Source organism: Poeciliopsis prolifica, unplaced genomic scaffold, assembly GCF_027474105.1.
Source record: "Poeciliopsis prolifica strain line A6 unplaced genomic scaffold, Auburn_PproV2 SCAFFOLD033, whole genome shotgun sequence".
Classification (NCBI taxonomy): Eukaryota; Metazoa; Chordata; class Actinopteri; order Cyprinodontiformes; family Poeciliidae; genus Poeciliopsis; species Poeciliopsis prolifica.
The window spans coordinates 2,020,759-2,040,772 of record NW_026562408.1 but is presented as its reverse complement, the minus strand read 5'-3'; the positions used below and the strand labels follow the sequence as shown (position 1 = coordinate 2,040,772).

Sequence of the window (20,014 nt, the reverse complement as noted above, 5' to 3'; positions counted from 1 at the left end):
CTCAGGAAACATTGGACACAGACTGATGGGAGCTGTCAGTCAGGGGAGGTGTGAGGAGAAACGGTGGGAGGAAGGTTGGAGGCTTGTCGCTATTGTGCCGGGTTGGCTTCTTGAATCCATCTCAGCTAGGCGCTGTGGTATTAATGTCTAATGACTGTAATTGTAAAACTATATTTAATTATTCTCATTTCTAGACGTTGCTAAAGACTATGTATAAAAATGAAGATAAATTAGGTAATTAACGTTCAGTGCAGAAAGAAGTATTTTTTACATTCAGCTTTCTTCTGTCTTTGCTTTTTTTGTACGATCTATGTGCTTCTGATCATCAAACTACTTAGAACTAAACGTGAATTCAAAATTGTTTTCTTTTGATGATTTCATTTATTCAGGGTTTATCCTTAAATATCAAATGGTAACAGGTGGCAGCAACCGTCATTCAATAGTTTATTGTGGCTATAGATGAATGTTCTGTGGAGAACTGTGGTGCTTCAGATGTTCTGCTTCTTTTGATGACTTCCTGGTTGCGTCTCTAATGTGTTCTTGGAACTAGTAGACCAGCCGCTTCTGGAAGGTTCTCCAGACTTTCATGTTCGCTCTGTTTGGAGATTCTGACTCTCACAGTTGTTCACAGGAGTCTCAAAGTCTTACAAATGAATTTGTGACACACTTAGACATCAATGACTTATTGTAGATTTTCACCTGGTCTTGTATTTCTTTGGTTATTGATTGGATCATGATATATTGCATTTGAGATTATTTACGCTACTTGGTGGGTGTGGCTTATGAAATTAAAATGTAATTTCCATAAAATGTGGTTAATCACAGGAAATGCATGATTTTATGGTTTAATATAAGGTCTGTCAGTTATAGACAGATCATCTAATTAAATAACATTATAAATTTAAACTCTATTATGTATTTTCTGCTGATTTCTTAGTCTGGTAAGAAATAATGTTCTGAAACATGTAAGGGCAACAAAAAAAGCACAAACTGAAGAACATTTTAAGGGAGCCAATTATTCATAGCAGTGCAAGTCAAATTCAGCCTGAAGTTATTATTTCTGTCATCTCTGTAACATTAAAAGACAGAAGTGTTACCTCTGACAGAAGGGACGGTGGCGCCTTTTATAAGGACATGTTCCCATTAACTCTTGAGCCCCTGTGGTTTCTTGAGATGTCCATTACTAGAGTTGCCGTGGGGCACCACTGTCTCTAACAGCTCCATGCAGGATTCGCTCCCATAAGACTGAGTGCCTGTAGGCCACCAAGAGGTCACGTTGAAATGCATGCGTGGCAGAGCAGAGACAGCGAAAAAATATTAGCTGAAGAGTGTATTGGCACATAGTGGATCAGGAAGAGGCTGTGAAATGATGCAAGCAAACCCGTACAGTATGAAGCGACCAGGCTCAGTGCCAGGAGGGCTAATGAAACGTCTGCAGCACTTCAATTTAATGTACAGACGCTAATCTGAAGCATAGCTGCTGCTCTCTGTTCTCTGCGCGAAAAGTTGTTTCAAGAATCAAGCAACAGCTGCTCTTGGCTGTCAAATGAGATATTTATAGTTTCATTTGGCTGTAATACCAGCAAAATACAAATTTGACATATAACATAACATACGATGAGATGAAAGCATCAAGATTCCTCCGTAAAGTGGGCCACTAAGTGGTGAAACAAAACAAAATTACGTAGTTGAATCACCGATGTATATTTGTATTTTTTTATTGTTGCATAAAAAAAAAGATTAAACAAGAGGTGCACTAATCAGAGATTTATGGCCCATTTCACATTTCAGTTTTTTTAAGCTCTCATGTGTTGATACTGATTTAGCTTATATTTCTAACAATTCCAGTGGATCCGTATTCAAAATGTTATTCTAGCCTTTCTGTCACCAGTGGTCATAAATTATGAGAAGGAAAGGTGAAATCACACCATCTGTCTGTGAAAGAGAAATCACTGTAATTTAAAAGAAACACTGAATAATTTAAAGTTGAGAATTAATAACAGTCCTTATCCTAGAAATTAGCAAATGTATTTCTAGTTGTCAACAAGAGTATCTGTTTCCATTTTCTTAGAAAATGAATTCATTCATCTTGATTTTAATATTTCCATAAGACTGTTTACATTTCCAATGCCAGCACGTCCCATAACACAGATTGAAAAAAGTTCTTAAATAGCTTTTTGACTTCAGGTGTTTTGTAATTGATAACCGATCAAAGCCTCCGCTCAGAGGAACATGACAGTTCAGAGGAGAATGTGTTATTTTTAAATGAAATACTTGAGAGTCTGAAAAACTGCAAACTTTGTGACATGAAGAAAGATTATTGGTGTCAGTTTAATTTTATGCTGATTCAAGTCCATTTAAAAGATCCAGTTTCAAACTGATTGGAATCTTATCATCAGCTAAGCATTTTTCACAACATAAATAGTTTCATAATTTATTATGTAACTATAATAATCCATTCATTTTCTATAATTTACAGGTCTGTACAGTAAGGTCACAGATTATTATGGCCATCAACATCTGTGACCAGTGTCAACTTGGCTATTTGAATGTTAAATATTGTTTTAAATACTCAGATAGTGGTCAAGCGGTAGAACTATGAAAAATAGTTTTTTACACTCTGACATAATTGTGACGATGTCCACCATCGCCACCGTTTCCTTTTTAACGGAAGGAAACCTCCAGAAGCCGGATCATTGTGAGAAGCTATCTGTCGCAGCCACCTGGGGATTTTTTGTCGGTAATACCTGACGGCTCTCTGCAGGAAGGAGATGTGATGGTTTTAGTTATTCAGCAGGATGAATGAATAGTGATCCTTTTCATTCATTCTGATCAATCCTCAGAAAGTGGATTGATCCAAATACAGATCTTAACCACAGTTAAGGGAAACCAAGTTTAATATTAAAATGCATAAAAAATAATAACCTATTTAACGTTAAACAGTTTAACAGATCTATACCTGAGATATTGGGCAATCGCTGGTCCTTCCTCCAGCGAACGTTTTGGGCGAGAGGCGGGGTCACCCTGGACAGGTCGCCAGTCTGTCGTAGGGCGAATAAAGAATCACTTAGTTGCAAATGCTATGACTAAGCTACCATCTATTTATATAAGAGAAAAAAACTTGAATCACATTTTAACTTGATACACTGCAGCTGTTTTCCTGAAAGAAGCCAAGAAAATGAACAAGCAAAGTCCAGTTTGTGTCTCCTAAACACTTGTGACAGCAGCCTCTTGGGCTGTTTCTCAGCTGTAGCCACTTCTGCTGGTTGGAGGTATTTACTGTGAGTGTGTAGACGTGTGTGTGTGATGCAGAGGTAGGATGAAGAAAAAAAAGAGAATAAGGGTCTCACTAAAAACAGAGGAGAAAGAGGAAGACAGTTTATCAAAAGATTAATCGACAAAAGATTAATCGACAGAGCAAAACAGCTCCTGTCCAATAAACACAAACTGTAGTGTAGCTCATGCTTTAGTGAACCAAAAGGCTTTTTTGTTATCCTGGTCTCCAGTTTGAAGCTTTGTCTTTCACACTGTTGTACTCAATGAAATTTCTAAGGGAAAATTATGCAATGCAGGTCGACTCACAGAGCAATTACAGTGTTGCTGAGAAGCAGTGAATGTTGGTCCTGATATTTGTTCATGCTATTCAAGAGAATTAACTAGTTTTATAATCTGTAATTGAGTGCAAAGTTGAAATTTATTGTGTATTTTCCCCAAATTCAATCTGCAGATATTATGTACATAGTAAGTCCGGTATCAAGTTGTGCATGTTTTTTTCCCCCAGCCATTAAAAAACTTTTTGGATGATTCAGCTTGAAAAGATCCATTTAATAAATTTGAATATTTGTAAAAAGGTTGGTTCATTTTAATAACTTAATTCAGTTAAATATACTTGTCAGTTTGATTAGTGGAGGCTCAACATGTAAAAGGAGGAATGACAACAAAATGCAGTTGAAGTGGATTCATTAAAGAACTCCAGATCACATTTGAACCAACACCGTTACACAAAGAAACTGGCTTTTATAGCCTGAGCAATATCACCAAACATGCCAAGAAGAGGGGTAATCAATATAACAATGAATAAACATTATTTACACAAACTTAAAACCAAAAAAAAGAAATGGTACCAATAACTATTTACATAGGTACAAATAATTTCAACTAATCTAAGGTCAATCAAAAAATAAAATTAACTTAACTTCACTGACATGGTACGCTCCTGGAGCTTTTCAGCAGCACCTGGAGCATTTGTCTCCCTTTGCTGCTCCACCCTGCTGAGGAGACATACCAGGAAAGGTAAGCACTCATTTACATGATTGTTGAACTCAAACTGAATCAAAATAATTTCTAAGAAACAGATTATTACCTACCTTCTCCCTCTAGAGGAAGGATGTCCATTCCCCCTGGCTGCAAAAATGTTCAATTAAATGTCAAAATACAACTGAAATAAAGAACTGAAACAAACATTTGGTCTGTAAATCTGTGCCTCACACCTGCTGCCCATTAGCTCATCAGCCCAGGTCAGCATTCAACCTCTCAGTACTTAAGCACCTCTTTCTCAGTCACTCCTTGCTGATTCCTCCTGTTAAATCATGTCTTATCCCATTTTCTCTCTGTGGTTGCTGTTAATTTTGTTCTGTGCTGGCTCCCTGTGTATTCCATGTTTTTTTTTTTGTTTTTTTTTAAGTTTATGGTTTTTTATTTTTTGTTAGACGTATCTTCAAAATCAACTTCGGCCTGCTGCATTTGGGTCCATCACCAACACACATGACAATTAATGATGACAGTAGTCTTAAAACGTGACATTTAAGATTAGGAAATTGCATTAAATCAATAAAAGTCTATAAGGTTATGTCTGATTTAATGGTGATTCTGCAAAAAAGTGTTTTTTTTCCAGAAAGTATTTAAATGGGATCTGTTGTAAATACAGCTGCAGGAACAATAGTTAAAAATCTCATGATGCATCAATGCATCATGATGTTTGATTTACACAAATTGAAGGGAAGACTCAGAATGCTGCAGGCGTGTGTGTGCGTGCGCTCTGAAGGCTCTTTGTTAAATGTGTGTGCTTCCTCTCAGAAGGCATCTCGCAGATAGTCTTTCCACGTTCAGAGGCCAACGGCAATCAAATGTTACGTGGCCTCAGCATTATCTGAGCCTTAGCAGACAGTTTGGAGTCAGCTCAATCAATTCCCATCCATCCATCCAGTGCAGAAAAAGAACCACATACACGTTATTTGCAAATCTCCCAGAGGGAGGGGTGTTTACCAACGTGGCAAAAAAAACTCATCCTTGGTTACCGAGTCATGAGTTTGAGCCAAGATGATGGTTCTTTGCCAACCTTAACCTCTGTGGACTGAATTCAGTGGATATATTGATGAATCTGCAAGGGGTTGCAGTACATTTCATGTTTTTGGTTTTGTTTAGGGTTTTTTTTTTTGGTGCACTATTGGTTTCTCAATTTCTACAGTTTTTTTTTTTTTTTTTTTTTTGCCATCATGGTAACTCGTTCCTGAAGTCTTGTTGACTGACCTTTAGAGGAAAGGTGATGTAAACCTTTTGAATATTTGTAAAACTGAAGTTTAGCCACTTGAACATTGAAAACCTTGTCTTTGTAGTTATTTAATTTAATATATAATAATGACTTGCAAATCCTTGTATTCTCTTTTTATTTAAGTTGTTCACAAAGTCCAAACGTCATTGGAATTGGGCTTGTAAAAAATGTGGTTGATCTGAATAGAAATGTTGCTATTCACAAAATCCTTCTGACCAATTACATTTCACACACTGGCTAAAAAACACACTTTGTGCAATTCAACAGAATAAAAGATAATCTTTTGATCACAGATGTGATCACAAAAGAGATTGTTTTTGTGTTTTTCACCCTTTCCTCATTTGACTTTTAAAACTCGAGAAACACAAAGATGATTGCTTCCAATTTAGAAAGAAAGTGGTGATGTTGCTTTGAATTACCATAAAATTTGAATATTTTAATCCTGACATAAAACGGCAGATTTTTAAGGATAAACGGTGGCCTTCAAATAAGGTTAAACCATTAGGATTAGAGAAGAGAAAGAGAGCTCCTGTGTCTCCTATTAGATTGTCAGAGATATACTTTATAATATTTGGATCTATCTCTAAATTTCTAAGCTATTTAAGTCTTTGTTGGCTTGTTATATGTAAATATATATACATAATGTTCTTACAAAAGCTTTTAGAGCTATTCCCATGATCCACACTGAAGTCTGATTTTGTGGTTTTACAGGTTATAGGGTCGGTAAACTCAACCGTTTGTCAAATCATTCGTGTTCGGTTTTATTGGCTGATTTGATTCAGTAGCTCAGGATGACATAAAACTAGTTTTCCTCTGGAAGAAAACCTTGCAGGATTCTTGAACTAAAGATAACTTTCTGCAAAGTGGAAGGATGTACTCAGTTATGAAATGTGGAATACAGATTCATCTGAATAATGTGAATATACTTGAACAGGTCAAAATACCAACACTGTTGTGGCTGTTTGTGACTGCAGCCTCAGTCCACTCCCTGTTTGTTGTGCACCTTTTTCTATCACACTTTTTACTTCCACATAACTTTCCACTCTGTGAAAAGCCCATTTCACCAGCAATGAGCTGCCTTGGCTTACCCTTCTGGTTGGGAGTGTCAGTGATGTCAGCAGTCTTTCCCATGATTGTGTGGGAGATAACGCAAGATCTGTGTTAAAATGTATTTATTTTTTCATCTTATGAAATATTTACATTTTCTGAATTTTTGTCTTTCCTTATGAATATGAGAAATAAGTCATATAACATACAAGTTTCAGTTTTTGAATTAAGTCACTGGAAAAAGTGAAATCTTTCAGGATATTCTAATTTACTTAGATGTATTGATATTGTTTCTGTACATTAATCTACTGTGTTTTTCCCCCTTACCATCTGTTTTACATATTTTTTGCTTGTCACTATGTGATCTTGTCATGTTTGACCTATGCTTTGTTCCAATGCAGGTATTCGTTTCAGGATGAAGAGGACATGTTTATGGTGGTGGATCTGCTCCTGGGGGGAGATTTGCGGTATCACCTCCAGCAGAACGTCCACTTTTCGGAAAGCACAGTCAAGCTGTACATCTGTGAGCTGGCCTTGGCTCTGGGTTACCTTCGGAGCAAGCGCATCATACACAGGTAAGATGGATTTAGGATATTTTTCTTTAGATGTCTGATCCGATCAGATTTTGAAATAAATCTGCCTCTGTGCAGATGCTTTAGAATCAAGCTCAAAACTTACTTTGTCTTGATCCAAACACCATTATTATTGTGAAATCTACTAGTTCAGCAGATGCTGATAGGTTAATGCTCCTTTTAATTTGTAAGATGCATTTTAAGTGCTGTTCAGGCAAAATATTTGCTGCCATGGCAAAGTAACAGACTTGCAAAGCCAAGTGAAGCCTGTTCCTGCCAAATGTTATTATCTTAGGTTGTTGAAGTGTTTCAAAAACATTGCAATATGATGTCACTGCAGAGGCATATAAAATACAATAATGGTGCAATGTTGAAAACCTTTCAACACAACGGCTCTTTGTTTCTATCTTATGAACACTTTGCAGCCACAGCCAGTGATTCTCCTACTGCTTTCGCTCCAGTTTTAAGTGAAAATTGCCAGTGAGATAAATTGGTAAATGGATGATGTTGGCGCTGAAGAAAAATATTTAAACTTTAATGACTATTACCATTATCGTAACCAGTTCCAGAAAGGTGACCTCCATGTCATATTTGTAAAATATTTTTATAAGAAAATACAACCTTTCTGTGATAAGTTTGTCACAAAGGTGTTGAGAAATCCAGCTATGCTTGTTTCATACAGATCTTTTTAATGACAATGTTTACTGGAATGATCCTTGGTGAGCATTAAGACAGCACAAATGAATGGGGCAGACGTTAATAGAGTGCTCTACTCCATTTAAACAGTGGATTAACTGGAAATTAAAGTTACCACAGCAGAATCTATTCAATATAATTTAGCTCCATGACCGTGAAGCAGGGATGATTCACTAATTGTTTCTTTTCTTGATTTTAAATTACTTTAGATAAAACTGAAATCTGTTGTCCTTGAATAATGTCCAGCAAACACTGTAAATAAAAAAAATGTCTGATTTGTGAACTGGCCTTGTAGATTCATTCTTCCTCTCCAGTGACTGAGCAAAGAGAAATAAAAGCTTTCTCAGATCATGACTAATAGGAAGCATCACTACAACAGGGAACACTAATTTATCAACACCCACAGATAACAAATTACACCACTTAACGTTAAGCAGGCTGCTTGCTCCTGTCTTAACCCTCCACAGTAGAATGGAGAAAGGGAAATAAATAGGACAGATTAATAATTTGGTTATTCATGCACTCCTCTGAGAAATATGAATATTTAAATTGTGTTTTCTATTTCAGTCCAGGAGAGGACAGACTTTCAGCTTGATGTGCAGGTGCTGGATGTTGTTTGTTTAGATGGCATCAACATCTTTTCCATCTGCATTCATTAGCTTCAGATTGGAAGAGCAGTGGAAAGTAATTCACAGCTCATCTCTATGGAAATTGAATGAATAAGTTCCAGATTGGAGGAGTTTGGTGTGGCAAGTGAAAGATGGATGTCTTCAGGATCTGTTTCTTTCCATGCTACTCCTGGATGTACACATTCCCTTTTTGATGCAGTTTGGTGGGTGGACTGGATTTTCATAATTATGAGTGTGATGATGATGATGATGATGATGATGATGATGATGATGATGATGATGATGATGACCCGCCAGTAAGTCGCATGGGGTTTGGCAACATAGTAATGTTGTTACTAAGTTCTTATTGGGACAGAATATCTAGTATATTAAAGAAATGCAAAAGTACTCTTTTGCTTTCAGATAAATTTAATTTTTCTGGTTTGCGTCAAATGTTTTAACACAACGTTCTGTGGGGGGTTTGAATTATTAACGATGGACTGAGTCTCAATTAGACAACATCTTCAGAGACATAAAAAGTCTTTCCAAACAAAGAGAAGAACAAATGGAAAGAGTGTGTGCAAGGGGAAGTGTGTGTGTGTGCTTCGTATTTCATTGGTTGAGTGCCTCTTTTACATCAACAATGATTATCTATGGGTAAATTCTCAGGAGCTTGTTGGTGCCTCATGGAATCCTTGTAATGGAAAGACTTGGATATTGTCAGTTTGCAGATACGTTTTACAAGTCAGTATGGAGCTCCAGCTCATTTAGGAATCACTGCACACTTTAGGGATGTTGGTTTCTGCATGTGGCGATGGTGGAAAGGAAAGTTTCCCTTTTAACAGAAGGAAATCTCCAGAAGCGGGATCAGTGTGAGAAGCTATCTGTTACAACCAACCTGGGGATTTACTGGCAATAAAAATACTGGTTTGCAGTTGGCTTCAAGGGTGGTTTTCCACAGCCTCATCGAGTTTGCAATGAAGGCTCTCAGAATCCTGTTGATGTTATACATCTCTAGGCATTCAATGATCCAAGTATGCAGCATTGAGTCATAGGTTTTCTTGTAATATATATATATATATATATCACCTGAATGTATCAGTACCAGCAACAGAAACAAACCAATATGCTTTGTTATGGGTACAAAATGGAGGTGGTGATGAAGTGTGTGTGTGTGTGTGTGTGTGTGTGTGTGTGTGGGGGGGGGGGGCGGTGTGTGTGTGGGTGTGTGGGGGGCGGTGTGTGTGTGGGGGGGACGTGTGTGTGTGTGTGTGTGTGGGCGGGAGTAGGGAGTGTGGTGTGTGTGTGGGGTGGTGTGTGTGTGTGTGTGTGTGTGTGGGGCGGTGTGTGTGTGTGTGTGTGATCGTTTTAATGTATTTTAAATTAACTGAACTTTACTGTTGATGCATCATGTCGACTTCACCCACTTAAGCTGCACTCTTCATGTTTCTCTAACTCTCAAAACACACACACGCAAACACACAGTTAAATTATTCACATCTCCTTTCATTGTCTATTTAATTGTAATGACTGCTGTTGCTTTTTCTTCTTTTGTTCCCCCTATTTTAGTGTTACATGTGCAGTTAACTGTTCTTCAAGGTAGCTTATTTTTTCAATCATTTATTTACTCTTTTGTTCTCCAAAGCCCTTTCTGTAGCTGACAAAAAGTTTATAATTTTCTGTTTGATTAGGTGAGAACAACTGGATCTGGCTCTTCTCACAAATTGTTCATTTGGAGAACAGATCACATTTGCAGATTGAATGGTGGAAAGTCATCGCTCTTATTTTCCATCAGCTGCCCTGACTGAGGAGAATTTGTCACGTCTTCAGCAGAGATTTCTTTATTCATGGAGTACGTAAATGTTTTATTTCACAGCAGCAGCAGAAAAGAAAACCCGGATAGAACAGAGAGAGAGAGGCAGTGGGATAAAATGTGAGGGAGAAATTCTATTCACCTCTTTCATAAATGCAGATTAAGATGCCAGCTGGTGCAAGCTCTCCAATTTCCACCTCAGAAATGGTGAATTGAGCATTATCATTGTCGAAAATCTCCTCTGGCTCAGCCCATCACACAACAACAGATTAAATAATGGGAGGAGTAAAGTGTCCCGAACATGATGGACTGTTGGAAGAGTGAGCCTGCTCCAGAAAGATCACTAATTGCATGCTTTTGTATTTTTTCCGCGTGCCTGCTCATACCAGAAAAGAAAAAAGGAGAATTTTTGGAGACAGCAGTGCATTCAGAATATCACACAGAGCTACATGATAGAAAGAGAAAAAGGAAAAGGTAGAGACTCAGAGAGCCAGGAAGAAACGGAAGAGATGACAGCCAGAACACTGAATGTTTCTGACTACCTGAATTATTCATCGCTTATAATTGCGATGAGTTTTGGCCTGAACTTTTTAGTTTGCTGTGGCTGCGTTCACTGTCTGCCTGGCAAGCTTCACCTCCAGTGCTGTTTTAAACCGTCAACCTGTCAAGCTCAACTTTGCTGGGAAGCTATAGTCTGCAGCTACACTCTGTGTTTGTTAATGAATAAAGGATAAGCAAAGAGAGTTTTATATGCATAAATGTATCCTCAGTGATGTGCAAAATGGCATGTTCATGCACATCAGTTCCAATCTCCAACTTCTCACAGCTACTTTCCCTCAGCAGATGAGATGTAGTTAAAAATGCAGCAGTTTATTGGACTGGACCAGTTAGTCCCTGTCTGTGGAGTGGAGCGTTCAGTTCAAAGAAAGCTGCTGCCTGACTGGCCCCTAAGTGGCTGGTGGGCGTCAGCTCTCAGAGCAGAATGATTCAGACAACATGCACATCTCTGAGTGCACGACATATTTCTCTGCATGGGCTGCATGTTACACAGATAGCTGTGGTTTCCTGCCTCAGTGTCACCTGATGGCAAAGATATGTAAAACTCTTCAACTGATCTGCAGTGTTAACTTCTACTTTTGGGGCCAAAAATGACATAATTGAACAAATACAATAAAATATAACATGAACCTTATCCACACCCATTCCTTCTTGCACGTTCTTTCAGTAATAGATAATAATTCATCATTTAATTCATCTGTTTTCTCCCCATGGTAACAGGTAACAGGTAATAGATTAATAACTACAAATTACTAGAATTAATAATTTTTAAATACACTTAAGATGTGAGATTATGCTGTCACAGTAAAAGCTGCACTTCCAGGAGGCTTTTCACACATCGGATGGCCCTGGATTAGTTTTGAGAGCGTGATGTTGTCCAGTTGCTGGTCAGTTAGACCAGTTAACCCTTTACTCTCCTCTCTGCTAAATTAACAAAGTCAAAAAGTGATAAACATTCAAAAATCATTTTGTAAAAAATGTTGCAATCTAACAGGAAAATAGATTTGATAAGTTTTACAGCAGTACAAGAAACAATGTAATGAATCCATATATTTTGTTAGTTAATGGCCTGAATAAGTGGCTGTCCTCGTTCAGGACCAACTGCTGATATCAGTATTTGATTTGAGAAAACAGCTTTGCTGTTCCAGGACTTGTGTATGTGAGCGTATAAAAGGCTCAACTCTCAGGTGCGTTGTCCAGCTCCAGTGACAGTTCCGCATCATATGACCAGGTAGCGGATTAGCTTACCCTCTGTCCTCTCTAGGAGGCTGTAATGAGGTCATTAGATCCTGCTAATAGCTTGTAAGGCCAGTCAACCAAAAGAAAAGCCAAAGCGATCAGCTTGCACTGAGTAAACCTGGCCCTTTGTTGTGGACTTTTAAAAGGAATAACATTTTAGCAAGTATGGTATATCAGAGCTTTTCTATGCCACACTCGAATGTCAGGACCAAGAAATATTCTTTTTTGGTTTAAACTTTAAAACTCTTATCTTCTGTCCCACTTTGTTGATAGAACATGCAAATTGTCCATGTCAAGGTTCCACATAAATTTACAAAGCGCTAAACGTTTCTCTTCCTTTGGCTTCTTTAATTCATCTAAATGATCATGTGGATCCTTGTGAATGTCACTGTCATAATGCTCTTGTTCACCCCTGAAATATTCTTAGTCACAGTTTTAATTGCTGCAGATGGTGGAGGTTTTACCTCATCTAGCAATCCATTCTTCACATAACCCTGCTGTGACCGGAGCTGCTGCAGACCCATCTGTTCCTCAGAACCAAAAGATGCTGCACTTCAATTATCCCAGGATACCAACACATCACAAACTGCTGGGGGAAACTAACAGCTGCTAGTTTCTTACTTCAATCTTCTTTTGTTTTGTTTTTTTTATACCGTTGAGATGAAGAATGAAGAGTAATTCTTTGTTGCAAAAGTTTGCTTACATACATTATATTTTAGATTTTTATATCTACATTTAAATTGATTGCAACAGAGGAACCAGGATAATTGATTCTGATTGTTTGTAGAGACTTAAGATTCTCCAAGGCTTATGAAATATTTATTATATTTATGGTAATGCTATAAAGAGCCATGCCTTGAGAAGCTAAGTATTTAAATTATCTCCATTTCTTACTCCCTTTAATCATAGTTGCAGAATTGCTACTTATGTAGCAAAACAAAGAATAAGGTTGCATTTATAAATAGATCTTTGAACAGTTTCAGATTTTGTGAAGAACACAAAATTCACTATATTGGAATATTATTTGACGAACCAGTTCAAAGTAGTACATAATTGTAAGTGGAAAGACAGAGAAAATATCCTCATAGCAATATCAGGGAAATATAAAACAATAAGTTTCTTTAGTAGGGATGGATGAAAATATAGTAAAGCTGAGAAATTGTCCTAGTTAAGTTAGAGTTAAACACACACACACACACACACAAACCTAGGGAGAATTTAGAGAAACCATTTTAGGAAGAAACGATCATGTTAAAAAACTGGCTTGGTTTATTTGACTGTTTGGTGTCCTGGGCCTTTCTGGCCCCTGCAGCTCTGCCATGACAGTTTGGCCTTTAGCAGTGAAAGAGCCATCCTTGTTTTCCTCACAGCTTGCTTTTTTAGCAACGACACTTCCCCTCCCTTCGTTCCCTTACTGCCATTCATTAAGGCAAATGTCAGTTAATTAAGGGTTACATGGTTGACCTTTTTCAACCCCACTTGGGCCCATTTCAGTCGATGTGCCTCAGCATCCCAGAGTCTGGCTTCATGCTGCAGGTTGTCCTTCTCTGCAGGAGTGTACCACAGAAACACAAAGATGCACACACAGGTGTTTTTTTTTCTTTTTTCTGTTGCCTTTGATATGCTAAATACCGCTACATTCCTCTGGAGCAGAGGATTAAAGTTGATGGAATGCTAGTGCAGAGATTGCAAGTATGAAAATTTGGTTTTATTGGAATTACAAAATCATGAATGTAATTCCAATTGCAATAAAGTACAAACAGTTTAAGAACATCTCTGAATTTTTCTTTTTTAATGCTTGGAGGAGAAGCAGAGTACACAGTATACTCTGCTTCTCCTCATTCAGTTTTTGCCTGAAGCCAAATAAAAAACACTACACTGCAGAGAAGCATTTTATCAGAATGCATCAGTCTGCAGATTTTAGGTGCATGAATAAAATCTATCTCTGCGGTTTCAACTTTCACTCTTGAAAAAAGTTTTGGAAAAGTTCAAATATATTGAAGTTATTTTCTCCTGTTCCTCTCATTATTTGCTCTCTGAGGTTTTTGTGAGACAATCCAGCAGATGTGACATCTTGTTTTTTGGTGTTTCAGTGTTACAACCAGGCCTGCAGTTCTATTCTCTCTCCCTAATGTCATTTATCACATTTTCATTTGTTTTCACCACACACCTGGAGAACACTGTTATAATACATCTTCAGTTTGATTTATTATGTGTCCATTTTCTACTTTAATGCAATAATGACTCAACTAACTCCAAATATTCAACTCCTGGAAAGGAAGTGAACATTTGAGATTCTGCACATCCAGGGTCTTTTTTTTTCTCGTTGTTTGTTTGTGATGCTTGTAAATATGAAATTTGTTTAAATTAAGAAATAAAATGAAGTTATTGCTCCATAAAATCATCTTTCTCACTCATTTAGTGAAAACTTTAGTGCTTTCCAGGTTTATTTTAGAGGCATTTATTGATTAATTAAATTCAGAAATACTTCAGTAATGGCAACCTGGAAATAAAAGTTTTAGAAACACAATCTATGCAAATTACATAAAAATAAAATATACAAATATATAATTAGTCTCATATCACCCAATAATCCATCAGCGTTACTGTTTGCTACTATCACAACAGCAACTTTGATGTTGCTGTCATATCTTTTATGTAAAAAAAGAAAACTTTTTTTTTTACATAAAAATTGCTATTTTTATGTAAGTAAAATATAAATTTCACTTACATTTGTAAATGTGTTGATAGAAATTCTAAGTTTTAAATTAACTGAACATGAGAACAAATAATGAGGGTTATGTTGTTCCCCATTCTATATTTTCAAATCTTATTATGAAGTGAAAAAAGCCAATGCCACTAATAATTTCACAATTGTTAGGGATTTTTTTTTTTTTGATTCAACAGTTTCTTTACACGTGGATAGATATATACATATCTATATATATTGCCAGACGCCTGTGTTGGACAATCTTTAATTCTGACCAAAAACACAAAGACAAATAAAACTAATATGCTCACTTTGTTCTTCAACTCAGCTAATTGTGTTTTACTAACCTCAAAAGTCAACAGTTGCTTTTATAGTTGGATCTAAAACCCATTTTGATGCCGATACATTCTAACCTCATGGCATTTTGTGTTTTTCATTTCAGAGACATCAAACCTGACAACATACTTCTGGATGAGCACGGTGAGATGCTTTATTAAATCATCTTTTACCCCAAACATGTCTGTTTCACTCAGGTTTTAGTTATACTGGGAGAAAGAGGCACAAACAGAAGTGAATGTGTGTGTGCATGGGTGTGTCTGTGTGTCTGTGTGTGTGTGGTGTGTGTGTGTGTGGGGGTGTGGGTGGCGGGCGGGCGTGTGTGTGTGTAAAAAATGTTGAACGGAACAATAGTAAATCAAAGGTGTGTTAAAATAGACTATAAAATCTTTCATCAATATGCTAATGAAGAGGAATATAAAGCAGTTCCAGTTACGGCTCGCAGGTCAAACACAAACCTTTTAAGTTGTGGTACACTATGTCGATTTATTTATGTAGTTTGGAAAGAAGCGTTGAAGATGAGATAAAATGCCTTCATCAAGTGAATAATACAATGAAATTGCAGATGTGTGTCATAGCAGTATAAATGGAAAATTACTTTTTCTTTTTGGTTTTCAAATGGAAAACATGTTTTTAAGCATAAAGTTCCACCACATCATGTTAGACTCATGGCACAGTTAAGACATGTAATGTAATACTTATATAAGGCAATAATTGTAAAATATTTGAAACAACAAAGAAGCACAAAAACTGGATATTCATTAAATACAATGAAAAGATGAAATCTAAACTGGTCAATTGACCAGTTTAGATTCAATAAATTTTAAAATTTATTGAAATTTTATAAGCAGTTATTGGTTATGTTCTAATTGCAACAACAGTCTGCTGTATCCGCCATATGTTGGTAGTAAGGCGTAGGTTTGCACGATGGAATTATTTTCTTTAAAGAAAACATCTGCACCTGGTTTAAAACAACCAAATGAGCAAGAAATTTGGACAAAAGAGCTTAGATTTGATAAGTGTTTGCAAGCTGCAGTGGTTAATATTGCCAGGTCACGAGATGCTCACACACTCCTACCAAAGGAGAATGACTGCTGAATTTTAATCAAAAGGCTAAACAAGAAAGTGTTACATGACTGATGTAAACATTTAATGCATATTTCTCAACTTTTATATTTTCATGATTTTACAGTTGAATTACTCAGCATTATTACACTATAATGGGAGGAAGTTTAGACATTTTGTATAAGCATCTTGTTATCTCAAGCCTCAAAGAAAAATTATGCAAGTTTTGTATTTCTTTGAATTTTTAAAGCAGTCCACAAGGAATAAAAATGTCAAAACTAACAGCCTGAACACTGGCCAGGAAATGTAGCAGTGTGACATATGAGCACTTGGACAGAGACAGAAGTCCTGAGATCTCAGGGGGGAGTGGACATCTGCTCAGGGAGCTTAGGGGACATGTAGGATCAAGGTCCTGCTGTCAAAATGGAAAAGAGGCAAACTGGAGAGAAACAAAGAAAGACAGGGAGCTGAGAGGGAGGCGAGATGGGCCACTCAACAAGAAGAGGAAAAGTGATGATGAGCAAACATTTCTGAAAGGATTTGTCAAAGAAAGGACAAACATATAGAGATATGAGAAGATTAGGAGGGAAAAGAGACAGTTTTATCAGATTTAGTCAGATTGATTCAGCAGAACAACAAATGCTCACCTGTAATCACTTCTCTTTGTCTGTGTATGCTCTTACAAACTCAGTGCACTTTTATCTATTTATGCACTCCAGCATCAACGCTTTTTTAACGCAGAGCTGGGGTTTGCCTCCTCACTGAACTCTAACAAACAACAGGAGCCGACAGAGGGGGAAGTGAGCTGTTTTCCTCTCCACATGGGGAAATTTGAAAGCACAAATTGACCTGTGATCCTTTTATTCCCCAGGGAGCTGCTTCATATAGGGGAAAAACAATTTACTCATGCCCAAGTGATGGTGCTTTGTTAAGCAACATAGCCCAGGGATGCAGGGATGAGGACCCGGGGTGCTGTTGTCTAGGTTATCCACTGTGAGCTGCTGTTCATGTTTCCTACAAAAACAGACGCAGTCCATGATGAGGATGTGGTGACGTAAGCAGCAGATCATTTCTCCACCCCAAACAAACAACGGGAGACATGAAGAACTATATCAATTCCCAATTGAGTCCTTAAAGTTTTAAGTTCTAATTGCTGCGATCTACGACGAGCTTATCATCCATAGATCACCAATAATATTCATATTCATACAATTGGGGAGGGAAATACTATGGATGTCATTTCAAAAGCTTCTGGTGCTTTATTAAAGACTTAGATATATTTTTTTATTGTGTCATCTTTTTATTGTCATTTTCTTGTCATTTTTGTCTCAAACCTACATTATACTTTTTGCTAATTTATATTATAAATTTATCTCTTATTTTTTGTAGTTTTTGCTACTTACTGAGCCTACAATAAGTACTTATACCCTTGAATGTTTTACTTTTTACTGATTTATAAACCAGTCATGATCAAAAATATTTGATTGTTTTAAGCAAAAAATAAAACCCACATGAAACCTAACGTCATAGTAAAGATGTATTTCTACAGAATGACAATAACAGATAGGTTGCATCAGTGAGTGATTCCATATTCACTCCTTCCTGGTTGTCGATGGACCTTTGACTGAAATCACAGCATGGCGTGCAGCATCAGGCTGCACATCTGAACACGGCAGTTGTACTCCATTCTTCCATGAAAACCCGTTCAATCTGTCGGGCTGCGTAGGGAGCAGCTGCGAACGGCCGTTTTCAAGTCCGGCCACAGATTCTACCTTTCCACGTGTAAAACAGAAATGCTTCTTGAAAATAATCAAAAATAACAGCCTTGGGTTTCACGTTGACCAACTGCCTGGCAAAATTCAAGAAATGTCTTCAGCGTTGTGTTGTTTTATGTGGATGTTTGCACTATTAGTTTTTTTTTAATAATTCTGCAATAAGCATGTCTCATTCAACAAAAGAAAAGTTTAAAGCGAGAGAGACAAAGTGAGCTAAGTGGTTCTGACAGGATTTCTCTACTTAATTTCTCATGTCTGCTTCATTTGTGTATTTCTTTTCAACTAAAGACATTTTTTATGTGGAAAGGGTCAGGAGGGACACCCATTCATCCAAATAATTACCGCTCTGCATACACGGCTGCACTCTAACTGCCCAAGGTATCAAAAAATGTAGCGCATGCAGACATATATCCCACATTCAGCTCATTAGTGTGTGATCAGTGAGCATGGCGAAGACTAGGCCTTCTCTCTCACCATGTTAAGACTCAGGTCAATGCTGTGACTTTGAAAACCACTGACGTTGCTACTACCTCCCTACTAGAGTCAGAGAATAATCAATGAGGAGTCATTTTATTTTCTCTGACCAGGTTGTCTTCTTCTTTGATAATACAAATCTATGATTTAGGATAAACCTGCCTGAAAGCTCCACTGATTTTAGTAACTGTAGAAGTAATAATGTGATTCGTCTCATCTGCAGGCCATGTCCATCTGACGGACTTCAACATCGCAGCCATCGTAAAAGAAGACCTGAAGGCAACATCAATCGCTGGAACCAAACCATACATGGGTACGAACATTTTTCTCAAGTCTTCAAAGTCCAATTGGATCTGGGACGAATCAAACTCACTGTGAATTAGTGCCAAAGTGAGGATTCCTCCCCTTTTTGTTTGAAACTCAGTTTGACTTGTTTGTTGTTGGTGAATAAAAAGACACGTTCTGACATCATAGAAAGATTTATAAATGCGCTTATAAATCATCTGTGATATTGAGTGTATTTTTTTTACATGAAAACTTCAAACATTGAGCAGATTATTTTCTTTATTTGTTTAAAGAGGAGCAGTCTTTTGTCAAAGGTGAATGCTGGAGTAAAAAAGGAGTCTCCCTTTTCTGTTTTAGAGAAAGACACAAAAAAATTTGTCCAGAGATGAAAAATATTTGCTCCCTCCTTAATTTCACCTCTTTTATTTTTCCTTCTACTTTATACTACTTAAATATTTCAGATTACATTTTAATGTAAGGCAATAATAACTTAAATAAAAACAAAAGAAAATGTTATTTATTTTATAACTTTCAACAGAAGATTTTAATTTCAGTTCATTCAGCAGCTCATTAAATTCCACCAGAACTAATTTGCTTTAGATTTGTAAACATGTATTGTATTAGTACTTTTTATTTGTGTACTTATTTTTTTATTGACTCTAGAAGAAACTAAGAAATATTTGATAGTTATTAGAGTTATTAGTTACTTATAAAAAGAAAAGTTTGTATAATTTGAAGCGCTACTGTCTCTAAAAAAAGGAAAAGTTTATCCCTTTAGGCACAGATGTGCTTGGCCTCACTGTGACTCCCAAATGCATCAGACATCACTTTGATGTGGATTCACCCTCTGTGAGATTAGATGGGAGTTAGTAGGATGTCAGGGGGATATAAATGATGAGGTAGAACTTTTTTTTTTGTTTTTGAAGATTTGAGATTGTTTGCTCCAAGCAAAGATGCTTTTTTGTTTTGTTTGTTTGTTTTTTTGTAAATGTGAAAAGTTGGCATCCTGTAAAGTGAGTGATTGTTCCTCAGATGGATATTAGAATCCTGTGTGACAAGCTGAAAGTGGAAGATCATGGCACGATGGCAACTCTGGTCAAAATATACATAGAAATCTTAAAATCAATTAACCTCATCTCAGTTTGAGTTGATCAATGTTTCAGTGATATGTAATATCACATTTCCATGTAGCAAAAACATGACAGGACAAAAACCCTTTTTCTGTACCATCTGGCAGGCAAAATGTGGTGGCAGCATCGTGCTGCTGGGATTCTTTCATTAGCAG

At 37.0% G+C, this 20,014-nt stretch overlaps 1 protein-coding gene across 1 annotated transcript in view; it reads left to right on the top strand.

The window, feature by feature from the left end:
• The window catches only part of stk32a (serine/threonine kinase 32A), a 46,967-nt gene that overhangs the window by 13,014 nt on the left and 13,939 nt on the right, over nucleotides 1–20,014 (top strand). The window contains exons 5-7 of the mRNA XM_055051635.1: nucleotides 7,000–7,173; nucleotides 15,237–15,274; nucleotides 18,668–18,757. Of these exons, the coding sequence (XP_054907610.1) occupies nucleotides 7,000–7,173; nucleotides 15,237–15,274; nucleotides 18,668–18,757 (302 nt within the window). The remainder of the gene's footprint in view (nucleotides 1–6,999; nucleotides 7,174–15,236; nucleotides 15,275–18,667; nucleotides 18,758–20,014) is intronic.